The 24,766-nt window shown below is 46.6% G+C and overlaps 1 protein-coding gene across 5 annotated transcripts in view; it reads right to left on the reverse strand.

Annotated features, from left to right (window-relative positions):
- The window catches only part of Cux1 (cut like homeobox 1), a 327,459-nt gene that overhangs the window by 67,666 nt on the left and 235,027 nt on the right, over positions 1 to 24,766 (reverse strand). For 3 of the 5 annotated variants that reach the window (XM_031338271.1, XM_031338269.1, XM_031338274.1), the window contains exons 10-14: positions 20,078 to 20,182; positions 14,473 to 14,661; positions 7,162 to 7,220; positions 2,993 to 3,041; positions 1,014 to 1,110 (exon numbers count right to left, since the gene is read on the reverse strand). In XM_031338271.1, coding sequence (XP_031194131.1) covers positions 1,014 to 1,110; positions 2,993 to 3,041; positions 7,162 to 7,220; positions 14,473 to 14,661; positions 20,078 to 20,182 — 499 coding nt within the window. The remainder of the gene's footprint in view (positions 1 to 1,013; positions 1,111 to 2,992; positions 3,042 to 7,161; positions 7,221 to 14,472; positions 14,662 to 20,077; positions 20,183 to 24,766) is intronic. The other 2 variants (XM_031338273.1, XM_031338270.1) reach the window with 1 other exon arrangement.

Consider the following 24,766-nt stretch of genomic DNA (forward strand, 5'->3'; position numbering starts at 1 on the left):
CCGACTCTCAGGCTGGTCTCTCCCTTTTCTCCTGGCTGACCCTACAAGGAAGGGCAAACAGAATGCATTATGGGGGATTCAAAAGGGAAAAAAAACCAAGACCAGAATGCAAAGTGTGCCCCACAAAAAAGTGCAGATTTTTCTTTTCATTTTTTTTTTTTTTTAAAACAAGGGCCAAAGTGGTGAGTTGGTTTGTTTTTCGATTGAATTTGTGAATCAGCCAAACAAGGCCCCCCAAAACAAGCCACATGCATTCGTGTTTGCACCTTTCTTGTATGTTGCAGCCGGGAGAATCCCCTTGACAAAGGTTCCGGTAACACACATGGGAAAGAGCTGACAGATCTTGGGGCTTCTAGCATCGCAGTTACCGCCAAGGACCCTGCCTGACCAGCAACACTGACACTCGGGGACCCACAGGGTCGCTCACACTACATGCTTCAAGGCAGATGTACCCATTGAATCCCCTTGATCGAAGGCGCACACATTTTAAGAACTGGAGTCCAGATAACAGTTACACACTTTGACCAGCTGCTAAATCCAAAAGCAGTCAGTGACTCCACCATTTTAGGAAGAGCAAATGAGAGGCTAAGGATGGGAGAGGGACAGTGTCCCCAAAGAAAACTTTACGGAGAAAGAAAAGCACCACTGGAGGGCCGGCGACCTCTCAGAGCATTCCCCGGAGAGTCCCAGAGGAAGGCCATGCTTGCTTTTACCCCTGGCCTGTTCACAGCATAACAACATCCTCAGGTTGTCCCTTTTGGGACTTTTCAATAAGGTCCCTAGCCGACCTCTGTCCATTTCCTGTGGCGCGCGCACACATATTGCTGCAGGACTGGGTGAGGAAGAGCAGTGAGGGAGGGGGACACCAAATACTCAGGGTTAGTTCAACAAGTTTTGGTCACCCAGCGGCGCTCCCATCATGCACACACAAACCCAGACGCAAGGTTCACCCTCTTGGTCTTCTACCCCTGGAAGCGAACCAAGCACAATGTGTGTGGTACCCATCCACCTACCGCTCAGGTCACTGTTGGAGATGCGTAGTGTGGCATTCTCGGACTGCAGCGAGCGGTTCTTCTCCAGGAGTAAAACCTCCAGGGGCTTGGTAGAGTCCTGCACAGGGCAGAGCACGGATCACCATGGGGCCACCTTGAACCCATCCACTCCCCAGCTCAGCTTCCATGACTCTGCAACATGCATCATTGACTTGACTTCCTCAAGTTCTTTACAAAAAGAACTTAGCTGAGATGATTTTACACTTACAGATGGTCTTTCCCCATTTTCATGTGTGTGTAGATATGTGTGGTGTCTATGTGTGTATACACACATGCATGTGTGTTCACATGCATGTTGAGGCTCTAGGGTTGATCTTAGCCATTCTCCTCTTACCTTATTCACTGAGGCAGGGTCTCTCACTCAAACTTGGAGCTGGCTGGTATGGCCAGTCTCACTAGCAGCTTGCTCGGCAAGAGACAGTTTGTCCTGTCTCTTCCTTCCAAGGCTAGAATTACAGGTGGGCCATCACACCCACCTAACACTTACATGGTAGGTTCTGGGGATCTGAACTCCTAACCTTGGACATGACAGGTGCTTTAACTGCTGAGCCACCATTCTAGTTGACAATTATTTTCTATTGATACCTGAACATCTTTTGGCAACAGGATAAGCTGCTGACCCTGCCAGAAAGCAACGAGAAACCTGCTTTTGTTAGATTTTTGACCACCATGATGCCAGTTGCCTTCTAGAAAGTGGGAGCAAGACTACACTTATGATGTAAGTTTTAAACATTTTAGAAAACTTTTTCTTTGGTTTTGCTTTGTTGCCTATGCTAGCCTCAGAGTACTGGGCTCAAGTGATCTTCCTGCCTTAGTCTCCCAGTATCTGGGACTACAGATGCACCCTCACTTCTGGCTTCATGATTTATATAAACACATTCTGTGTATGTGAAATGTGGTCTCACACAGTCTAAGCTGTCTTTGGACTTGCTATGTAACCTAGGTTGGCCATGAATTCCAGGTCTTCTAGCCTCTGTTCCTGAGTGCCAGTATTACAGGTATGTGTCACCATGCATGGCTGGAGATGTAAATTTTAACTGGCTGCTGGATGACAGGGTGCCACTGTCACCTGTCCCCCAAGTCAATGCCACTCAAGCAGTACACAGTATTTCTAGGTCAAGCATTTTTTGATTGACCTTTAATACAACCTTAAATATTTGCTGATGTTTTTGGTGCTGGATTGAAACCAGCCCCCCAAATTATTGTTATTGTTTATTTAGACAGGATCACATGATGTAGTCTGGCTCTCCTAGAACTCATGAAGATCTGCCTGGCCTTTGACTCCCAGGTGTTGGATTAAAGGTGTCACACAATACTTAGTCTGAAATTCTTTTTCATCTGTGTTTTTAGTCACTATCCCCAGGGCCAACTGAGCAGGTTGGCAAACGCTAGCCTCTGTCTTTACTGAGATGTTTTGCTTTCACTTGGTCTTGTTATTGCTTTTAAAAATGGTCTCACAAACTCAAGGCTAGCCTCAAATCAAGTAGTCAAGGTTGACCTTGAACTTTTGTCCACTTGTCTCTACAAAGTTCTGAGATTACAGCCCCATGCAACCATGCCCCATGTATCCTATCAGTGCTAGAGATGGAACCAGGGCTTCATGATACTAGGTGGGCACCCTATGCAGAGTTCAAGACCTAGTAAGGATCAATTCATCCCTACCCCCTTCTCGATTCTCCTTTTATTAGTGTTCTATATTAACATTCTCATGGAATATTGAAGCTGGCCTCACATTCCTGACCCTTTGCCTTCATCTACCAAGTGCTGGCCTTACAGGTGAACACTACCAGGCTTAGTTAGTGAAATGCTCTTGAGGAAGGACTTGGCGGCTGTAAGCGAGACCCTCTCTTATCAGTATGGAGATGCAGATGCAGGGCCCAGAGGCCAGCAGTGACCAGTATCTGCTGCCACCACTCTGAGGGCAAAGTGAGCTGGTATACCTGTGTCCCTGCTCCCTCCGACGGTGCAAACTCCATGGACTTCAAGGTGCTGAAAAAAGTAAGACATGTGGTTACTTTCAGCCTCTCCCTTTACTAGTGGCTTGTCAGTAGTCATTAATGCTCTGGAGCCTGTTCTGCAGGCAGTGGGGAACTGACAACTTTAACAACTTCTCTGGCAGGAACTGAATTTGATAATGCTTCTAAGAAGAACCAGTCTTCAACTAGCAGTTGGTTAGCAAAAGTTTTTTTTCTGCTTAGTATGTAAATCATTCCATATGAAGTCACACCAGGTCTGCTCAAACTCATTTTACAGTGTAATACAGACATCACGTTGTTGTAAGCCGAATGGATTTGTAAAGCTTATAGGAAATGGAAAGTTCTATGAAGGGAAGGCAGAAAGAGAGGAATTCATCACCCATGGCCACTACTTATGTATTCTCTGGGAACTGGCGCTTGCTTAGGAATGAGTAAAGTGACAGGAGAAGGTCAGAATCAGGAGGCAGACCTGTGCAGCCCCAGATGTGGTAAGGGCCAAGAGTATTGTTTTGCTGTCTCCTTAGCAAGTGATATAGGCTGTGTCCAGATCACTGGGCTCTGGATTGTCTGAACAAGCCAGGAGCTACAAACATACCAGGCTCATAGATCCGATGTTCTTATGCTGTCTCTGTATCTGTGTGCTCATGTATGTGAACATAGGCAGTATAGAGGTCAGAGGTAGATGTTGCGTATCTCCTTTAGACTGGCTGGTCGGTGAGGCAGGGATCCTCCTGACTGTTGCTCTAGTACTTCAGATTATAGATAGGCATATACTGTCCTGCTTAGCATTTTATGTGGCTGCCAGGGATGGCCCTCAGGCTTACACAGTGGCATTGTGTAAGTGCCATCCCCTGAGTCCCCTTATGAAAAGGGGAAATGAGTCTGTGGGAGCTCTGATCAGGTGCCATGCAGATACAGATAGGATGGTAAGATCCTATCTCAGTGGGTAAAGGGGCATGCTGCCAAGCCTTATAACACAGTTAAACCCTCAGGACCCACATCATAGAAAAAAAAATGAAAGCTGTCCAGATTTCTATACATGTGCAGCTATGCTCACAATAAATAATTTTATTTTTTTATTTTTTTGGTTTTTTAAGAGAGGGTTTCTCTGTGTAGCCCTGGCTGTCCTGGAACTCACTCTGTAGGCCACACTGGCCTTGAACTCAAAAGTCGGTCTGCCTCCACCTCCCAAGTGCTGGGATTAAAGGCATGCGCCACCACTGCCAGGCACAATAAATAATTTTAAAAAATTAAAGCCTACATAGGATCAATAAGGCTCAGGGTTGGCAGGTTATACAATCTGTACAACTGAACTTTTTCCCGTCAAGGGCCACAGGAGCGTGTCATTAAGATACATGTACAAATGTATGAAATTGTCAATAAATAATAAAAAGTATTTTAAAAACTAGTTGGGTGTGATAGTGTATTCCTTTAATCCCAGAACTTGGGAGGCAGAGACAAGTGGATCTCTGTGAATTGCAGGCCAGCTTAGTCTAAATAGTGAGTTGAATTCCATGTCACCCAAGGGGAGTAGCAGCAGAAATATGGGCATTGGGAGCCTGGAGATGTAGAACATGACTGAGGATTGGGCCACATAGGCAGTCAGAAAAGAGGTGAGGGTCAGCATGCAACTGTAATGTACTCAACTCAAAGCACACAGGCTGGAGTCCAGATTCTCCAAGCTGGGGTCTGGCCATGGGCTAGGTGGGTGGGAGGGATGGGGTAGAGCCAAGGATTACACAATTGTGGTTTGTTTTATCTTATTTTTTTGGGACATGATCTTGAACCATCAGCTGTCCTTGAATTCGCCATGTGGCTGAGTGATCCTGAACTTCTGGTCCTCCTGAGCCCTGGTGTTGTAGATATGTGCCAACACGCACGTGCTACACACTGGCTCAAAACTCGAGGTTCAGTTTCTTCCATCCTTTTTTGTTGAAACAGCATCTTGCTTATGTAGTCCAGGCTGACCTTGGACTCAAAATCCTGTGCCTCTGGTATCTGAGCTGGCATTACAGGTCAGCACCGCCATACCATGCCCTTACCTTATCTCTAAATCACTCATTTATTCATTCATTCACTCTCTCACCTTTATTTACTTATTGATGTATGTGTGGAATGTGGGCACATATAGCCTTCTCCTTCTATAGTGAATTCTGGTGATGAAACTCAAGTTGTCAGGCTGAGCTATCTCACTGGCCCTTCTTTGGTTTTTGAGGGAAAAGAAAGGTGAATTAGGAAGCTGTGGACTGACTAGCCAGGTAAAAATGTATGCCACTTAGCTAAGAAATTGGGGTCAGGAGTGCAAAGCTTATGAGGCCAGGAATGGCAGTGTATGTGAGGAGAGGGTGGGGGGCGCTTAAGGGTTTGTTTAAGGAGCTGCTGATGGAGTAGTAGGAGTTAAAGGGTAAGGGAAAGTGAGAAATGAGGGGGAAAAGGGGGAGGGGGAGAAGAGAGAGAGCCTGAGAGTGTCTGGGATGGAGGCGGAGGGGAGCAGTGCAGGAGCCTCAGCAGAAGTCTGAAGGGGGTCACAAGCAGGCAAAAGGTGGATGGGGTTTATAGAAAATAACAGCATGGGGGGCTGGCTTGACTCAGGAGAAAGTGAAAGTGCATCAGGAAGGAAGGGATGCAGGCTAGGTGGAGGGATTCCTATGGATACACAAGAGGGGGCCCAAGACCAGATAGGGTCTAGAATCACCTAGGAAGCATACTTCTGTCCATGTCTATGAGGGAGCTGCTAGACTGGATTAACTCAGGTGGGAAGACCCACCACTAATATGGGTGGCTGGGGACCTGAGCTGAATAAGAAGGAGAAAGTGAGCCAAGCACCAGCATCCATTGCTCTCTGCTTCTGAGTGGTGGATACCATGTATTCACGCGTCTGCCACTGTCCTTCCCTAACATGATGCAGTATACCTTTAAGCAATGAGGTATCTCTTCCTTCCTAAAGTTGCTTTAGTTAGGGATTTTTCTCATAGCACTAATAAAGAGAACGAATACGGAGGGATTCCAGGTAAAATGAAAGGAATAAGGCATCTACATGGTACAGCTGGGGTAGGGGGTGGGAGAAGCCAAGAAGGGCCGTAAGTGGCACCATGTTTACTACAAATCATGGTGTAAAGACAGGCAACCACAGGGTCACTCACAGAATTGACTTCTCTTGCAAGACTAGAGGGTAAAGCCAAAGAGATAGCTGGGTATGGAGGTGCAAGATAGGGTCAGTGAGCTGGGATTTCCATGACCTAAGGGATAGAGGGAGAGGACAGGGTTTGAGAGCTCAGTCCCAGAAGGAGGAATCAGAGGTAGAAGGGCTTTCAAACGCAGGCTTTTGTACTGAGGAATGCTGGCTTCTGGCATAGAAGGAATGGCACCTGGAAGAAGGCCTTTGGTCCTGAGTACAGGGCCCTGTGCTGGGAAGCCCTGAGCTTTCAACTGGAAAAGCTTTCCTTCCTCTACTCTGTTTCTGCTTGGGGGATTTATACTTGAGAAACAAGCTCAGACTGTACAATCGACATAAGAACAGCATTTGCTCTAACTCCATCATGCTGGAGGACTTTAAACACATGTCCAAAGAAGGCTGGAATGAGACTCAGTGGGTAGACTGCTTTCTTGGCACTCATAAGGCTTTGGGTGAATGGCTAGGCAGCCCTAGCATGGCATAAACCAGATGTGGTTGGTGGTATAGCTCTGAAATCCCGGCACTTGGGAGGTGGAGGCAAGATCAGAAATTCAAGATCATCCTTGGCTACATAGGGAGTTTCAGGCCAGTCTAGGTTACATGAGACCTAATCACAAAGCCAATCAGCCATGCCGGGTGGTGGTAGTGCACACCTTTAATCCCAGCATTTGGGAGGCAGAGGCAGGCAGATTTCTGAGTTCAAGGCCAGCCTGGTCTACAGAGTGAGTTCCAGAACAGCCAGGGCTATACAGAGAAACCCTGTCTCGAGAAAAAAAAAGAAAAGAAAAAAAAAAAAAAGTCAATCAGCCAACCAACCAAGCAGCCAGCCAAGCAAAAAAGAAAGAGACTGTAAGTGACTTGAGTGAGAATAGTCAAAGTGCTGGTGCTCTAGGCTTGGGCACCACTTTGCATCCATCAATAGACTGTCTCAGAAGGGCCCATGCTTCTCCATACTCACTTCAGCTCTTTCTTCACTTCTTCATAGTCAGCCTGGCCTTTGAGTTTTTCTTCCAGTTGCTGAAAACAGAGGGTCTTTATTAGTAGCCACGTCTTGAAGGAAGTTGTCAGATTTCACTGACAACAATTCCTATAAGCAACCCTGTATTCAGGGAGCCAACAATGTGGGAGCCAACTTTTCCTTTCTATTTCTGTGACCTGATGAGAGTGTGCGTCTACGTGTGCATGTGTGTGTTTGTGTGTACACCAGAGGTTTTAGTATAAAACTCAGTGAGAGTAGAAGGGAAAAATTTCACAAAGGTAGAAAAATCCCACTGTGTATAAAATGCCAGTAAACAGAAGCACAGCCTGGGTCCTAACACTTCAAAGACATCATGTGGTTTTAAACAAATGTGTTTGACTGCCTGGAGAGTACAGGTAAAACTGCAGTTTTGGTGGAAGTAGCCGGCAGCTATTCAGAGGGGGATAAACAAACACCAGGAAGTAAGCATGGTCACTGGGAGACTTAAGACACTAGGGCCTAGGGAGTAGGACCAGTTCCACTGTGTAGCTCACTGAAAGCTGCTTCATTCTTGTGAGAATGACTCTGGCTGATAATCTACTGTCCTCTGGCATTGCAGTATATTTCTAGGATGATAATATGCCTAAGTGATCCAGAATATCCTGTAAGCTTGCATGATACATCCATGACTCTATGGCTACGACACTGATGGTTTTCCTGGACTTGGGTGATAAGGCTCAGGTATTTCCTTCCAAGGCCTGCTTTTGTCTTTGAGGCCTTGGGGAGAAGGGGCTGCTCCAGGTAAACCACGAGTCAGCATGTTTCCAAGGTTGAGCGGAACAACTTTAAGTGTCTCAGCAGCTAGCATCTTACAATCTATGGAGCCTCTAGGTGTCTCTTTAGGTTCTAGTTGAGACCAATGGAGAACATTCTAGAACCTGAGGAGAGAGGCTTAATTGCTTGGTCCCTCAGCCTCAAAACTCCTCTGTATCAGAACCTACCCAGAGTTCCAAGCAGACTGTTGCTTTGTCTCATCCACTCAGCTCATTTTCTTCCATTGCCTCTGCTGACACATTTCTTGTGTATTTCAACTGCATAAAATTGTTCCACCTCGTTCCCTTTTAAATATCTCTTGCTAACTTTATAAATTATAATGGTTTTCTCAGGGATAATCAAATGGAGGGTAGTAGGCACTCATTTTCCTATAAAAGACTCTCAGAAGGTGTTCGGAAAGAAGTGATTATTTCATTCCTTTCCCTACAGTCAAATAGCAGGAAGCACCGACATACCGCCCACCCTTGCTAAGTATTATCTTCAGTGTTTTGAGGAGGCCAGATGTGAACACTTGTCAACATGTCAGGTCACCTCCAGAGAATGGCAGAAAGCAGGGAGGAAGACAGAGGGAGGGCTGGGATGGAGAAGGCCGACCAGCACGAGCTCCAGCCTGTTTCTTACAAGCCAGACATGTGTGGGGCAGTTAGGATGTCTCTGCTCCACCAAATGAGAGCAGCAACAGGGGCTAAAGCTGTCACACGAGGGAAGAGCCAGTGGGAGACACTGCTCAGCCTCCCAAGTCTGAGGTCTTGTTACTGCTAAGAGTATATACTTGCTTTTATTTTTACCCTGTGATGGGGCTGGAAAAATAGCTCAGTTGGCAGAGTGATTGCTTAGTATTCATGAAGCCCTGGGCTCCAAATCCTGCAGCACACAAACCAGTCATGGCTAGTTTGAGGCTAGTATGGGCTATATGAGATGCTGTTTCCAAAAAAAAAAAAAAAAGGTTGTCATGATTAGAGTCTGTTTTATTTTATTTACTATTATTGGGTTTGCGTATTTGTGTGCAAGGTGTATGTGTGTGGGCCCATGTGCCATGGTGCCTATGTGGAGATCAAAGGACAGTGTTTATGGAGTCTATTCTTTTCTTCCATCTTTACATGAGTCCCGGGAATTGAACTTAGGCTGCCAGGTTTGTGTGGCAAGTACCTTCACCTGCTGAGCCATCTCGGCAGCTTGGAAATAGTCATTACTGAAAATACTTACTATTACTATTATTTTATGTGGATGTAGGTGCACACACTATTGTGCTGTGTGGTCGAGATTAGGATGTTTGTGAAGTTGGTTCCATACAGAGCATGACCTTTGTGTGGATTCTGGTGACTGGGTTTCCAGGTTTGCATGCAAGTGCCTTTACCCACGGGGCCACCGGGGCAGTGTGTGAGGTATGGCAGTGCTCAGCAAGAACTAAACAGCTTCCACTGAAACTCCATGTTCTAATGTGACAGTCTCACAGTGAAGACCTTGCCAGCACTTTTGTAAACTGCAGTGACATATTTCATCCTGGGAGACTGAGTGCTAGGAGCTTGGCAAGGGGCACTCAGCAAAGCTTGTCTCTATACTCAGACCCCAGAGTGCAATGCAGTCTCCTTAGCTAGGAACGGCTCTGGTTGCTCTATGAACTGGATCAAACACATGCCGTCTGGCAGGTCTCTTCTATCTGCTGAGCCACCTTGCTGGACCATGATAGTATCGTTATAAATTGCGTGCCTAATTAATCTTAGCTCAGTTCTCTGTTTTGAAACGGGGTCTCTTGTAGCCAGGCTGGCCTTGAACTTGCTTTATGCCCAAGGAAGACCTTGAATTTCTGATCCTTCTGCCTCTACCTCCAGAGTGCTGAGACTGTAAGTATGTACCAGTTTATGCAGTCCTGGGATAGAACCCAGAGGTTTGTGCATGCTGTGGAAGCACTCAACCAACTGGGCCACATCCTGGACTGACACTAGCCTTTTCCATAAACACTTCTTTTTAATTGAAGGTACTAGTGACATTTTCCATGCCATAGTGAGGACAGTGCAGGTGACTGGCTAATTGCATTGCTTCTCCATGAAGAGTGCTCTGACAAAGCCATGGAACAGTTATCAAAAATAGCTGCCTGCCATGGCAGTTCATTAATTATGAACTCAGAATTATCCACCACAAACGGAACAGTGCCGCTGAGCACTTGTCAGACTGGGCAGGAGGAAACAGTTCTCACTCACAAGCTGGTTTCCACACCTGTTTAAAGGTGAGAAGACATGGATGGCGATGAGCTAACTGTGACGTCTGTATCAAAGAGCAAGAGAAACTGGTAAATATGAGACCTCATGGTGGAGGAAGGATAGGACAGTTTCAACATACTGGGGCACGAGAAGCAATGAGTTGCCTGGGATATCCAATTACAGACAGCACCAGTAAAATGTGTTGGTTTAAAAAAACAAAAACAAAAAAACAAGCCGGGTGGCTTTTAATCCTAGCACTTGGGAGGCAGAGGCAGGTAGACTTCTGAGTTCGAGGCCAGCCTGATCTACAGAGTGAGTTCCAGGACAGCCAGGGCTATACAGAGAAACCTTGTCTTGAACCCATCCCCCCCAAACAAAACAAAAAACAACAAAAAAACCCCAAACCAAAACCAGCAATCATGTTAGAATTCAAGATTCTGCCTATGGGCTGGGGATATAGCATAGTCAATAGAGTGCTTTTCTTTTTGTTGTTTTTTTTTGTTTTTGTTTTTTTTGTTGTTGTTTGAGACAGGGTTTCTCTGTGTAGCCTTGGCTGTCCTGGAACTCACTCTGTAGACCAGGCAGGCCTCAAACTCAGAAATCCACCTGCCTCTGCTTCCCAAGTGCTGGGATTAAAGGCATGCACCACCACAGCCCGGCAATAGAGTGCTTGCATAGAATAGCATGCATGGAGTCCTGGGTCCAACCCCAGCACCACAGCATCACATGAAGCTACCTACGTAAGCAGGGCACAGTGCAGTACACCTGTAACTTTAGCATTCCAGAGATAGGGGCAGATGCTCAAGGTCATAATTGGGTACAGAATGAGTTTGAGACTAGCCTTGGATACATGGACCCTGTTTTGACCATGAAACCATCAACTTCGTATGACTTGCTCTCTCAAAGGGACTGTTATCAAAGCTGCTTCCAGGCTGCACCCTGATTTCAGTCCCTCAGCATATATTCTGTAATCACCTACTCCCCCGCACCCCCGCCCAAAGCTGAAAAAATATGGTTCAAGCAGGGAAAAAATAAATAAAAGCAAATGAACAGCAACAATAATAAACAGGTGAGGGAGGAGGGAGACAGTGGGAAGAAAGAAAATTTAGAAAGAAAAATCTCATGGTCAATGGGTGTGGTGATGCATACCTATAGTCCTAGCACTTGGGAGGTTGAGGCAGGAATTCAAGGCCAGCCTTTGCTACACAGTGAATTCCAGGCCAAGGTGGTACATGAGACCATGTCTAAAAAAGGGGGAGGAAGAAGAGAAGAAGAATGGCATAGTGGTACAAAACAAGCTGTCATTGTGGTGTTATAGGAGCTATGACTGCAAGGTCAGAGTTCCTCACTATAGAAGCATCAGGTGACAGGTTGAGAAGGTGACAAGCCTATTCATCTTACTCATAAAATATCTCCCTAATGATTGTGTCTACATTTAGTTTAAATCAGAGACTATAAATCATGCATATTAAAAAAAGAAAAGAAAAGAAGCCATGGCTGAGCTGAGTGGCACAGACCTAACCCCAGCACTCAGGAGGCAGAAGTAGGTACCTATCTGTGAGTTCAAGGCCAGCCTAGTGTACTGAGCACTCTAGGCCTGCCAAGGTTATAGAGTGAAATCTGTCTTAAATACACACTCACACTGCTCAAAATCAAAAAGCAAATCCTGAGAAGATACCTCATCAATCAGCCTTACCCCTGTGTGGAGTTACAGGATGTAGCAGGGAGACCTGCCCATTTGGTGGCCTCTGAAGCCTTCTGTGTATGGCTTTGGTATGTACCAGAGCCATATTTACTCTTGGCAACAGGGGGTTAAGATAATTAAAATCAGAGGTCTTGTTATTAGAGGATATGTTTTGATTATTAGATCAGATGAAGGGATGGGAAGGGTGATTTTGGAAAGAAGCACCACTGGATTGTTTCATTAACTGTGCAGTATTAAAGAATTCCCCCAAGACACGATAAGAACATTAATTTGTGCAACTGTTTCATTGTGTGTGTGTGTGTGTGTGTGTAAAGGCAGACATTAGAGCCCTAACTGATTTAGAAGAAATTGCTCTCTATGAGAACTGCAGGGCTGACAGTCTGAAGCTCTGCCAGGAGCCATGGCTCTCTATGAGAACTGGAGGGCTGACAGTCTGAAGCTCTGCCGGGAGCCATGGCAGGGTGTGCTTGAGTCAAGCCCTTACTGGGACAGAGGAGACCCAGAAAAACAATTGAACAATGATGTCATCCAGGGAAGAGACGTCAAACCTGAGTTCTGAGTTCTCACACCAGCCAGGCAAGCTGAGAGGAGGAAATGTTGGGCTGTGAGCCATCTACCCAAGCCCACGGCCTCCTCCTCAGGGACACCTGGGCACAGGCACTCTCTGAGCGAGTGGAAGATACCCTTGCCAAAGAAGCCAAGAAGAAACCAGCCTGGCAGAGCTGTGGTGCTGCTGGCATCAGTCACAAACTCACAGCAAAACTGCGTTCTGGCTTAAACTCGGTCATGTATCAGAAGAATAAGATCACTAAAAGAAAAAGGGCAGGGGAAAACGGCTCTGTCGAAGTGCTTGCAGGGCAAGCATGAGAACCCGAGTCCTACCCCAGAAACCACATAGAGAAGTTGGGCATGTGGCATTCTTTCTAATCCTAGTGCAGGAGGAAGAAACAGGCACTAGGGCTTGCTGGCCAGCCACCTATCCCTTCTTGTTGTGCCCCAGGTCCCAGTAAAGCCTTTGTCTCAAAGCACAAGGTAAAATTTGCTATGTTGCCCAGGTTGGGATAGAACTCACAGGCTTATCCTCTCTTGCTCTTGTCTTCCAAGAGCTGGGATGGTAGGCATGCACCATTATGCTATCTAGAATCACCTCATGTAAGAAAAAAAACCTGTCCTTCCATCTTTCTCTCCTCCATTTTGAGACTAGGTCTTATTGTAACAATCAAGGGTGGCTTGGAACGTCTAGGCTTAATGACTCTCTTGCCATCTCAGCTTCCCCAGTAGCTAGGAATATAGGTTCATGTTTTAGTCTGTGTGTGTGTGTGTGTGTGTGTGTGTGTTTGTGCATGCACGAGCATGCGTGTACAGATGGAGAGAGGATGACATTGGTTGTCCTGCTCTTCATTCTCTGCTGTATCCCCTGAGAAAGTCTCTCACTGAAGGAAATCCAGAATGTCTTAGCAGTTTCTACTTCCCACAGCAATGGGGTTATAGACATGTGCCGAACCATGCCAGGGCTTTTACATGGGTGTTGGGGATTTGAACTTGGGTTTCATATTTGTATAACAAGTGCTCTTTACCCCTGAGCCATCTCAGCCTAGCCTCTTCCATTTTCAGTGAGCTAGATTTGCTTCATTTACTGAATTCACTCATTCCTGCATGAACAAGGAGACAGACACCTGGAGGGGCAGGCCAGTCTTGGTTGAAAATCCTGGGAGAAGAGCAGGAGGCCCTTCAGCCTGGCCAGAGCCCTGAATGGTGCTGGTCTCGCCTTCTTGTCTGCCAAACATACCTCCCAGGAGTCCCTCTTGGCCCTGACACCTAGCAATCTAGGATTCCAGAACTGTCTTTAAATTGCACTTGATTTAACAGGTACTTTGAATGTAATTACTATTATTTAGTATATGTAAAAGGTTCTGGGCTCTGCATTAGGGACATGGTCTTATAAAAAAAAAGGCTTAGAAGCCACTGTCTGCTTGATTGCCTAGAATTCCATCTGGGACAGGAGGGACAGCATATGGCTCTATGAGTTGAGGCAACATCGAGTTCCAGGCCACTGGGCTTCAGTACATACTGACAAAGAAGTGACTGTCAGCGTGTGAGGGCTCAAATAGGTTTTCCATAGATCTCTAGGTTTCTGTGTAGTTTTAGAGAGGCCAGAGTCTTGTGAACTGGGTCCTTGTACAGGAGAAGGTTGGAATGCCCAGCAGTGCTCTGTTAAGACACATAGACCTATAGAGATGGCCTTGACTGTGAGATTGACCGCTGAGCCCTCCACAAGGTGTTCCCAGCAATGCTGGGTGCTGTGCAGCCTTGGGAAGCCTCAGGTGGTGGAGCAGTACAGTGGGCAGACAAGAGCAGGCAGGCATCTGTCAAGTACCAGAGACCTCTCTGCCCGTGGGCGAGTGGTACATTACAAGGGAAATGCCAGGAGTGGCAGTGGGTGTCAGGCTCAGTTTTGACATGGGCTCAAACTTGTCAAGCTTACTGTCATGGGCTAGTATGTTCATGAAAGCTCATTCATGTTTGCTCACCCCACCTTACACATGCTCTCGTTCCCCTCCATGCCCTTACTTTGAGTGTGCTATTCTTGGCGTTCAGCTGCTGCTCCAGCTGTGAGATCTGGCTGGCAGAATTCTCACGCAGCTTGGTGAGGCTGGCCTGGAGTCGCTGCACATCTTCCACCAGCTGGGCGATCTCCCGCTCTTTGGCAGCCAACTCTACTTCTAGGCTGGATCGGGTCAGCACCTCTATGGCCTGCTCCTGGGAAGGACAAAGCAATGACGAGACAGCACTGGCTCTGGGGGAGGAGCTTGGGGACCTGTCCACCTGCAAGTGAAGCACAAGCCACATAGCTAGGAGGGTACAATCAGCAGGGGCAGGCTTGGACATGACTTCCTGCCTTTGTATGGCTGTGACCTGTTACTTGGGCGAATATTTTCTCAGAATCTACCTTGCACTAGGCATGTGGCAACTGAAAAAAACAAAAAAGCCTGTCTTTTGTAGGCTCAGTCTAGTGGGGCTGGGCAAGTTAGACACATCTTTGAAATACACTGACTTGTGACATGTGAAGTGGTGCCAAGGACTACAGAACACTGGAACAGGGAGGGTATGAGAGTTAAAGTCAGAAAGACTATTTATTCAGTGCCTGGGTCTTATCATGTAAGCCTAGGCTAGCCTGGAACTCATGGGAAGCCACCTCTCTCTGCCAGTCGAAAGCTGGGATTAAGGATGTGCATTGAAAGTAGATTGGTCCATAAAGTCTCCCTAAGGGTGAGCAGAGGTGATGGGTGGGAGGTGATGTTTTAATGCGGCTGGCTCTCATGTACCTCAGGCTGAACTTGCCATATTGGGATTATGGTGTTCTGGACTAGCACTGAGTTTAAAGATGAGGGATATATACATCGGTGGATCCTTTGCTTAGAAATGCTTATGATAAATGAATGGTTTCTTTTATTCATTAATCTCCTGCGCCCCCCTCCCCCTATACATGCGTGTGTGCACAAGTTGGAGGAGTTAGATCTCAGATTATGAGTCTTGGCAGCAAGATTCTTTATCTGTTGAGCCACTGTTCAGCCTGAGTGTTTGTTAAAAACGTCTTCAGAGGCTGGAGAAATGTCTTCAGTGGTTAAGGGCACTTGGCTGCTCTGCCAGAGGACCTAGGTTCTTTTCCCAGCAACCACTTGGAAGGTCTCAACTGTATTTAAATCCAGTCCCAGGGCACACAGCGCCCTCTTCTGTCCTTCATGAGCACTGCACGCACACGGTGGAGAGACAAATATGCAGGCAAAACACCCATACACATAAAAATAAAAAATAAAATGCTCAGAAAACATTAAAAGGGGGTTGGAGAGGTGACTCAGTGGTTATGAGCATGGGCTGTTATTCCAGAGGATCCAGGTTTGGTTCCCAGGACTTGCATGGTGGCCCACAGTTCTAGGGGATCCCATACCCTCTTCCAGCCTTCAATGGCAAGAGATACTCAGAGTGCACAGATGTACATGCAGAAAAAGTATCCATACACATAAAAAAAAACCAAAAAACCACCCCCCCAACTTCCCATCATCCCCTAAAATGCTGTGTGAGAAACACGTAAGCTAGAAAGGCATTTAAAAATGAGCAAAAGTTCAATCTGTAACTTGGTTCTCACTGAGTTGTAAAGGCAATCTCAGGGCCGTGAGGTGGCTCACACACAAGATCTCAGTCTTTGGAAGGCTGATGCAGGAAGATGGAGAGCTTACCAGCTTGGGATACATCCAACCCCTATACACACAGAGGTAGAGGACAAAGCAAGTTCCTCGATCTTAGTCTTGTGTAGTCTGTACCCAAGGTGCTTGTCATAAGGCATATGGCACATGTGGGGACAGCCAGTTACTGAGGGAAGTGACCTTTTCTATCTCTGTCCTGGAAAATTCAGGCCTTTTCTATGGAAGTTCATGAGATCTGTGTGCCAAGCAGATCCTGTTCTGTCTCTTTAAATTTGTATGATGTTCTACTTTCTCCCTCTGGTGCTGAGCTCCTAAGTATCCCTCACTGGCTTGTCCCCGTCACAGTCTGCCTATACTGTCCTGTCCAGCACATACCCAAGGGACGGATGCCTGTCTCCAGTGAGCTGGTGCCTATGAGGCCAGCCCAGGAATGGCAGGTAGGTAGAAGAGACTCTAAAACCAATTGACATCCCAGTGATTTCTTACTGTCTTAAAAAGTATCAGTTTACAATGGAATGAAAACTTTAAAACACAAAAGTTTCACAATAGGACTTCCAAAGCCTAGCTGTGGATCAGGAAAGGGGGACATGAGACAGATGACCTTTGGGTTTATGTATGTGGTATACACCCACAGTCCAAGCATGCCGGAAGTGGAGGCAGGAGGACTGAGTTCAAAGCTATCCTTAGCTACATAATGGGTTGGAGGCTAAACCTGGGCTGTCTCATGAGACCATGTCTCAAAAATGAATGAATGAATGAATGAATAAATAAATAAATAAAGTGGCTTTCAGGGAGGTCAGAGGTCATCCTGGTGGAATGTGCAGTGTGAATCATGCATATATTCTAATAGATCTGATCCATTCATTCTGGAAGATGCCAACTGTAAACATTGTTTCAAGGGTTCTTTGGCAGTCTATAAAACCAGCCAAAAGGTGACCTAGGCCTAACATTGGGCCAGATCAAGCCCAAGTTAAGGTATTGGGGATTGTGGGTCAAACAGTTGATCTCCACAGAGCAGTTCTTGGTGGATCTAGGGTGTATCACCAGACTCTTGGGTACTTGAGCCACAAATACCTCATTCAAGATGACCTGAAAACATTGTAGTTCTACAAAAGTCAACTGAGATATGAACATATTCCCAAGACAACATGTTCTTTGGCCCATATCTGTCTCCTATACTGGTCCCATAGTGGGATACAATGAAATGAAAGAGTGGAGAAAGGCTAGGGGTGGATAGAAAGGATTGGGCCTGGCCAAGGATACTGGACACTGCCATGTTAGAGGCTAAGAATGAGAGAGATGTAGGTACACTGGGGAAAGGAAATGCACAAGCAGCAGGAATAAGAGGGTAGGTCCAGGCTAGCCCTTCAGCTTCTTCCTTGTACCAGCAGAGGTGTGGAGTTCAGCCTGGCCTCTCTGATCAGTGATGCTGGCCTCACAGATGGCCTTGCTTCCCAATACTCCAGCTCCAATAGGCTAAAGAGTGGCCAGGTGCTGCCACTGATCCTCAAACTAGTATTGTCTGTAGACACTTCACAGGGGCTCTTCAGTGCATCCTGTCTTGCTCAGTGTCCATGAAAAAATGGCAAGTTGATGGATGGAGGGAAAGGTGCCTGTGGAGTGCTTGGCATTTATGTGGGTGCCTCAGGCTCATGTGACAAGCTATTAATATCTGAGCCCCGCCCTCCAGCCTTCTAGAATCATGATTCTAGGAGATATTCAATACATTGGTTCTGGCTTTGCCACAGCTGTAGACTGTACTCTTTCCCAGTTGAGTTCTGCCATGCAAGCCCAACAGGCCATTTTCTTCCTACTGGCTATATGCCTGTGGAGGCCTCCATGGGAAGGTACAGATAGGGAAGTCCCTGCTTGCTGCGGCTGAGAGACTGAAGCCAGGGATTTGCTGCATTTAGCCCATGATGAAGTGTGGAAGCCACCCCTGGCCCCACAACTGACTGGACCTGCAAAAACATTAATTTTCTTCTGGAATGTTTGGGTTTGCTATGGCCCAGTAAGGTGCCAGGATTCTCTGCAATCCAAACATTTAGCTTAGAAGCCCAGTTAGACATGTTAGGATGAATGACTTCCTCCTGACCAAGGGCAGCCACAGAAGCTGGGAAGCTGCTGGCCCTGGCTCCAGGGCTTGCCTCTGTCCTGGTGCTATCCCCAGGGCTTCTACATTTGAGTAAGGAAGAATAAAGGACACATTTCAGAGAAAAATAAGTTACTGTGTCCCTCAAGTATGAAAGAACTAACAGTCTCCTACATGAGACCCCCCTTCTACCACACCTTGAAATGCTCAGGGCCCTCTATATTATTATTTTTGAGACAGGGTCTTGTTATATAGCCTAGCCTGGCCAATCCTGCCAGTCCTCCTGCCTCAGCTCCCTCCTTTTGTTTTTTCTCCCTCCCTCCCTCCTTCCCCTCTCTCTTTCTCCTCTCCTTCAAGATTAGGTTTCATATAGCTCAGGCTGGTCTTGAACTTGCTATGTAGCTGAAAATGACTTTGAATGAAGGAAAATGACTTCTTGTTTCCACTGGGATTACATGTGTTTGACAATATACCCAGCTACAACCTCCTTTTACGGATAAACAAATGGAAAGCCAGGAAGCTAGGACTCTCTGAGAGTGCAGAGCTGGGGTCTGACCTAAGAGTCTTTGCTAGTGTGTTGCTCTGTCACCAGTTCTAATTACCCACGGTCACCAAAGGCATCTGGAATCTGCTCATTCAGGGCCAATTTGACCAAACCTTGCTGTTGACTTGAGTAAAGCCATGTGGGGCAAGGCATGTTACTGCACACTTTTGACCCCAGGACTCAGGAGGCTGAGGCAGGAGTATCACCAATTGGAGGTTAGCCTGAACTACTGTAGTGAGGCTTTATTTTAAAAAAATGAAAACAAAGCAAAACACAAAAAGAAAGCAGGAGTGGTAAGATGGCTCCATGCCAAAAAAAAAAAAAAAAAAAAAAAAAAAAAAAAGAGCTTGCTGCAGAAGCCTGATGACCTGAGTTTGATACTCAGAATCCATATGGCAGAGGAAGAAAACTGACTCAAGTTGTCCTCTGACCCTCATACATGTGAAACTACTACTGTTTATCTTATTTTATTTTATTTTTTAAAGCATTTATTTTATGCATATGAGTACACTGTAGCTGTCTCCAGACACACCAGAAGAGGGCATCAGATCTCATTACAGATGGTTGTGAGCCACCATGTGGTTGCTGGGATTTGAACTCAGGACCTTTGGAAGAGCAGTCAGTGCTCTTATCCGCTGATCCATCTCTCCAGCCCAAATTACTACTCTTATACCCACAAAATAAATAAATGAGAGAGAGAGAGAGAGAGAGAGAGAGAGAGAGAGAGAGAAGGAGGGAGGGAGGGAGAGCGAGCTCCACCTGGCATAGGACATGCACATACCCACTGGGGTCCCACCACAAACCATGAGGACACCCATGTACTATTGGCAGAGATCTTCCTTCAACCTTCCCAAGGTCTAGCTAAGAATTTATAAGTGTGGGATTCATGCTGTCAGCTTGCTAGGATCTTGAGTACTTGGCCTCTGGGAATGTCTGTGAGGGAGCTCTGGGAGTGGGTTACTTGAGATGGGAGACACTTTCTCTCTAGGGGTAGCACCCAAGGCTGAGGTCCTAAAGTTGATTTAAAAGGTAGAGGCTAGCTAAGCAGCAGCAATAATCTCTGCATCCTGACTGGATGTGAGCTGCTGGGGCATACTGCTACCATGCCCTCCCCACCATGATGGTCTGTACCCTTGAACCATGAGTCAAAATAAACCCACCCTCCCTCCCTCCCTCCCTCCCAGTTTGCTGCAGCAATTAGAAAAGTCACCAATACACCCACCAAACATTCATTCCTGCTTCAACTGTTATTCCAAAGGCAAGAGTTGAAACCAGTAGTGACAGGAGTAGAGGTTGGGGCTGGGGTGGGGGTAGGGTAAAGCCCGGGTTACCCACCACATCTGGAGCCTTCTGGATCTGCGAGGCCAGTTGGAGAGAGTGGTTGGCCGATGAGAGCTGTTCCCTTAACGTCTCTGCCTCTCTCTGTGCCACCTCTGCCCTCTGAAGGAAAGGAAAAGAGGTGAGGAGAAGAGAGTACATTTGGTTTAACAGCTGACAATTATTACAAGAACATTCATCAATTCATGCCTGACTGACTATAATTGATTTTCCTAAACACTCAACCTAATAAATGCTAGGGAAACACACACACACACACACCCTAGAATGTGATGGATTTTTATTTTAAACAGTACAAGAAAGAAATAATTGAGCGATTATGACAGTAATTTAACGCTAGGAGCGAGGAATCCCCTGCTGGTATTAATGCTCCGGCCCATTGCATTTCCCAGACTGAATAAATACCAGTGGAAATAGAGTCTTCCGATTCAATTTCTTTCTATTCTCATGGACCGAAGAGACTTTATCACAGGATTACTCTGGGGAGTCATTCTCATGGGTAAACACTGAATTAAAGACACTCCGGCCATCCTCTTCCCCCAAAATACACACAGTATTGTGGTGTTTTCTTCCATTGTGCGTTTCCATGGGTGAACTATGGAAATGTGGCTGCTTTTGTGAGGGATGAGCTGGCCTCCACAGTTAACCCTTCACAGGGGAACGTTTGTGAATGTTGCATCTGCAGCTAGCCACACTGCTTTGGACCAGCAGTGAGTGGGCCTAAACTGGTGTTGGGAGCTTCAACAGAAATGGCTGGAACCTTTTGTAGTTTGTCTAGGACCCCGAATGAGAAAGCCGTGACTGCCGTAAACTCAGACTTGCCATTTGGACAAGAAGAAAGCCACTCCAGTACCTACCACTCAAGAGGCTATTTGGGAATAGATGCAGCAGGGACCTACCTATACTATACTCTATACTATACAGCTACCTATACTCCTGGAGCCTCTACATACTTATCTGTAGAGTGGGAACATTTTGTCCACTCAGACACTTGGGTGGGGCTCTATGCCCACAGAGTAGGAGCAGTTTCTCAACAGACTTATCCAGGGCTCATTATCATGACTAAGACATAACTAGGACAGGAACGCAATGGCAGCTAAGGGCATCAGGACTGACATGCCACTTCTCTATACCCTTGGCAACTTATGTTCTGTTATTAGAAAAAGGTAATGACGAATGCAAGGCAGGAGGATTCTGCATTGGAGGACGGCGCGGGCCGCACAGTGGGCTTTAAGCAAGCCTGGGCAACACAGTGAGTTCAATGTTACCTGACCTCAGGACCTCTGGAAGAGCAGTCAGTGCTCTTAACTGCTGAGCCATCTCTCCAGAAGGTTTTGAGATAGGTTCTTACAAACTAAGTTGCCTAGTCTGGTCTCAAACTTCCCATCCTTCTGTTTCAGCCTTCTAAGAAGTTGTGACAACAGCTGTTCCTGCCCCCCCCCCCCCCCCCCCCCCCCGTTTCTCTGACAGTTGACTGAAAAACACATTCCTCCATAATTAGTGAGGTAAACCTTTAAGCATAAAATCCCCACATCTCTTTCAGGAATAATGGGTAGTTTAACAAATTCCTTAGTCTCTTTGAGGAGGAAAAATATTTTTCACCTATTAGGGAAGAAGTTCCGATAGCTGCAGAATAGGTAGCAGCTATTCCACAGTGGCTGTCTTCTGGAACAACTGGAAATGGGGACAGCCCAGGTGCTGGTCTCATCATTAGTCTGAAATGCTGTGAAGATGCCGGGTGGCCAAGTACTCACATCACAGACCGAGGTGTCAGCTAGCCCCCTGCAATTTTTCTAGGTTCACACTTGTACCAAGTTCACGATGGTATGAGGTGTGGAGGGTAATACCTATAGCTTCAGCTCTGAGGGGGCTGATTCAAAGGGTAATGACCAGCCTGGATGATACCAGAGACGTAGTTTCAAAAACGCAAAGTAAAACTAGGTTGGGCATAGTGGTGCAAGCTTTTAATCTTGGTTTGAGGCTAGCCTGGTCTATGTAGTTACAGAGTGAGCTTCAGGCTAGGATGTGGCTCAGTTGGTAGAGTGCTTATATGGCATGCCCTGGGTACAATCTTATCACTGAATAAACTGGGCATAGTGGCACAAGTCTGTAATCCCAGTATTTGGAAGGTAGAGGCAGGAAGATCAAGATTTTAATGCCATTCCTAAGCTACAGGTATAGTTAGTTTGTGGTCAGCTTGGGCTATATGACAAACCTGTCTCAAAACCCAAACAAAACAAATAGAAAACCCAAACCCAAACCAAATAAATAAAGTTGCTTAGTTGGAAGTCACTGCTCTAAGGTGGCCTAGTTTCTTGATTTTATATTTACTAAGGATTTTTAGTCTTGAAACAAGAGCAGTTCAGAGGGAAGGGACAAAGGACAGGGTGACAGACACTAGTTGGGAGCTGGGGTAATTTGTTCCCAGGCTGGAAGAACTAAGCTTAGCCTCCCCTTGGCAGCTGAGGCAGGTAGGGAGGAGTGCTGCCTGGGAAGGGCTTCCTGTTTAGAGCCTCTCACATCCTCCATGAAGCCACAACTCAGACGACTGTGCTTGGGAGGCAGAGCTGACCCCATCACGGCGGCTTGAGGCAATGCATGCTTCCATGTGCTCCCAAACATGCCCTTCCCTGCAGAGGCGGAGCCAGGGGAACACAGGACAGGCAGGGACAGCACTTGCTACCATGACTTATGCTTTTTCTTGAGAAGCCACAACAATTTCTGAGACAAAGGAGTAGAGGAGGAGACAAGGTAGGAAAGTGCTGACCTTTGGTGGCTGCAATCATGGAAAACAGCTACTCTGCATGCCAATGGTGATGGTGTACACCACAGTGACAAGGTCAAATTATTAAGACCATTTCTGAGGCCAGTAAGTGCTTTATCTAAAACAGATGACTAGTTTTTGAGACAGGGTCTCATGTAATTCAGGCCTGCCCCCAACTAAGTAGCTGAAGATGACCTTGAATTCCTGATCCTGCTGCCTTATTATTCCAAGGATGGAATGCAGAGCTTTGTACATAGTAGGTGAGCACTCTATTCCAAGGATGGAATGCAGAGCGTTGTACATAGTAGGTGAGCACTCTATTAATTGAGCTACAACTCCTGACCATTTTTTTCTTTCAGACAGGGTTTCACGTAGAGATCCAAGGCTTGTCCTCAGCCCCTGACCCACCTCCCAAATGCTGGGATTACAGGTGTGAGCTACCACATCTGGCTACTTCCCATGGTCTATATAGTGGTGGTGGGGCTGTCAATATAATCTTCTGCCCCTTCGGTCTTAGATTATTTGCTTATGCCTTCTCTAAATATGACCACTAAACACAGGCACAGGCAAATCTGAGTCGAGGAAGTCTCTGCAGCGGCAAGGTGACCTAGTATGTGAACTGGTGGTGGCTGGCATGTAAACAGAGACATGGGAGGCTGCCAGAGGTGCCCCTATCAATGGTTCTGCAGGAACTTGTCACCATACGTACCAGGCAGATGGGGCATTTGCAGGGAGGCCCCCCCAGTCACCACTTGTGCTGGTGGCCCCTGCAGGCCAGGCTGACTAGTCACATATGAGAACACTGCTGATCCCCCAGTCACCACTTGTGCTGCTGCCCCTGCAGGCCAGGCTGACTAGTCACACATGTGAGCATTGCTGATCCGTGAGGAGCAGGACCACAGCAAGGCCTGCTGGACTGTAAACTGCCTGACGGGATTCTCTCTGCCACCAAGGTGCTTCCAGCGTGTCCTGGGGCCTGAATATAAGACAGGGTCATGCATGTGTCAGGGCTCTACCCATGAAGCCAGCACGACATCACCATCCCTATCCAGGTCAGCTAAGAGCAGGTTACAAGGGTCAATTGAATGAATGGGAACGTAGAGTAAAATCTTGCTCTCTTTCCATGCATGAACACAATAAGGTACTGGAGGACTGGTGTTTTGGTTAGGTTTTTTTGTCTACCTGATTTAAACTTATCTGAAAAAACACTTCCATTAGCCTGCCTGTAGACAAGCCTGTGGGGCATTTTCTTGAATAATGATTGATGTGGGAGGTGCCACCTCTGGTAGCGGCAAGAAAGCAGCTGAGCAAGCTTTGGGGAGGAAGCTAGTGTGCAGTGTTCCCTGAGCGTCTGCTTCAGTTCCTGCCTCCAGGTTCCTGCCATGAGTTCTTGGCCCTGAGGGACTGTGACATGAAAGGTAAAATAAACTTCCTCAAGTTGCTTTTGGCTTACGGTGTTTATCTCAGCAACAGAGAGCACACTAAGAAAAGGGTATGTGTGTGCACACACGAAAGAATGCCAAATCTAGAATGGTAACTTGGATGTCTTGATTCCAAAGCCAAGTGTCCTGACCCATTAGCACATAAAACCCTTGGCAGAAGAATACCTGGGCTTGGGCTGGAGAGATGGCTCAGCGGGTAAGAGCACTGACTGCTCTTCCAAAGGTCCTGAGTTCAAATCCCAGCAACCACATGGTGGCTCACAGCCACCCGTAATGAGATCTGATGCCCTCTTCTGGTGTGTCTGAAGACAGCTACAGTGTATTTACATATAATAAATAAATAAATCTTTAAAAAAAAAAAAAAAAAAAAAGAATACCTGGGCTTGATCCCCCAGACAGCAGGAACTGAATGGCAGTCCATGCCCATCATTACAGCACTCTGTAGATGGAGGCAGGAGGTCATCCTTAGATGCAGAGTGA

This window comes from Mastomys coucha, unplaced genomic scaffold (genome assembly GCF_008632895.1).
Source record: "Mastomys coucha isolate ucsf_1 unplaced genomic scaffold, UCSF_Mcou_1 pScaffold22, whole genome shotgun sequence".
Taxonomy (NCBI): Eukaryota; Metazoa; Chordata; class Mammalia; order Rodentia; family Muridae; genus Mastomys; species Mastomys coucha.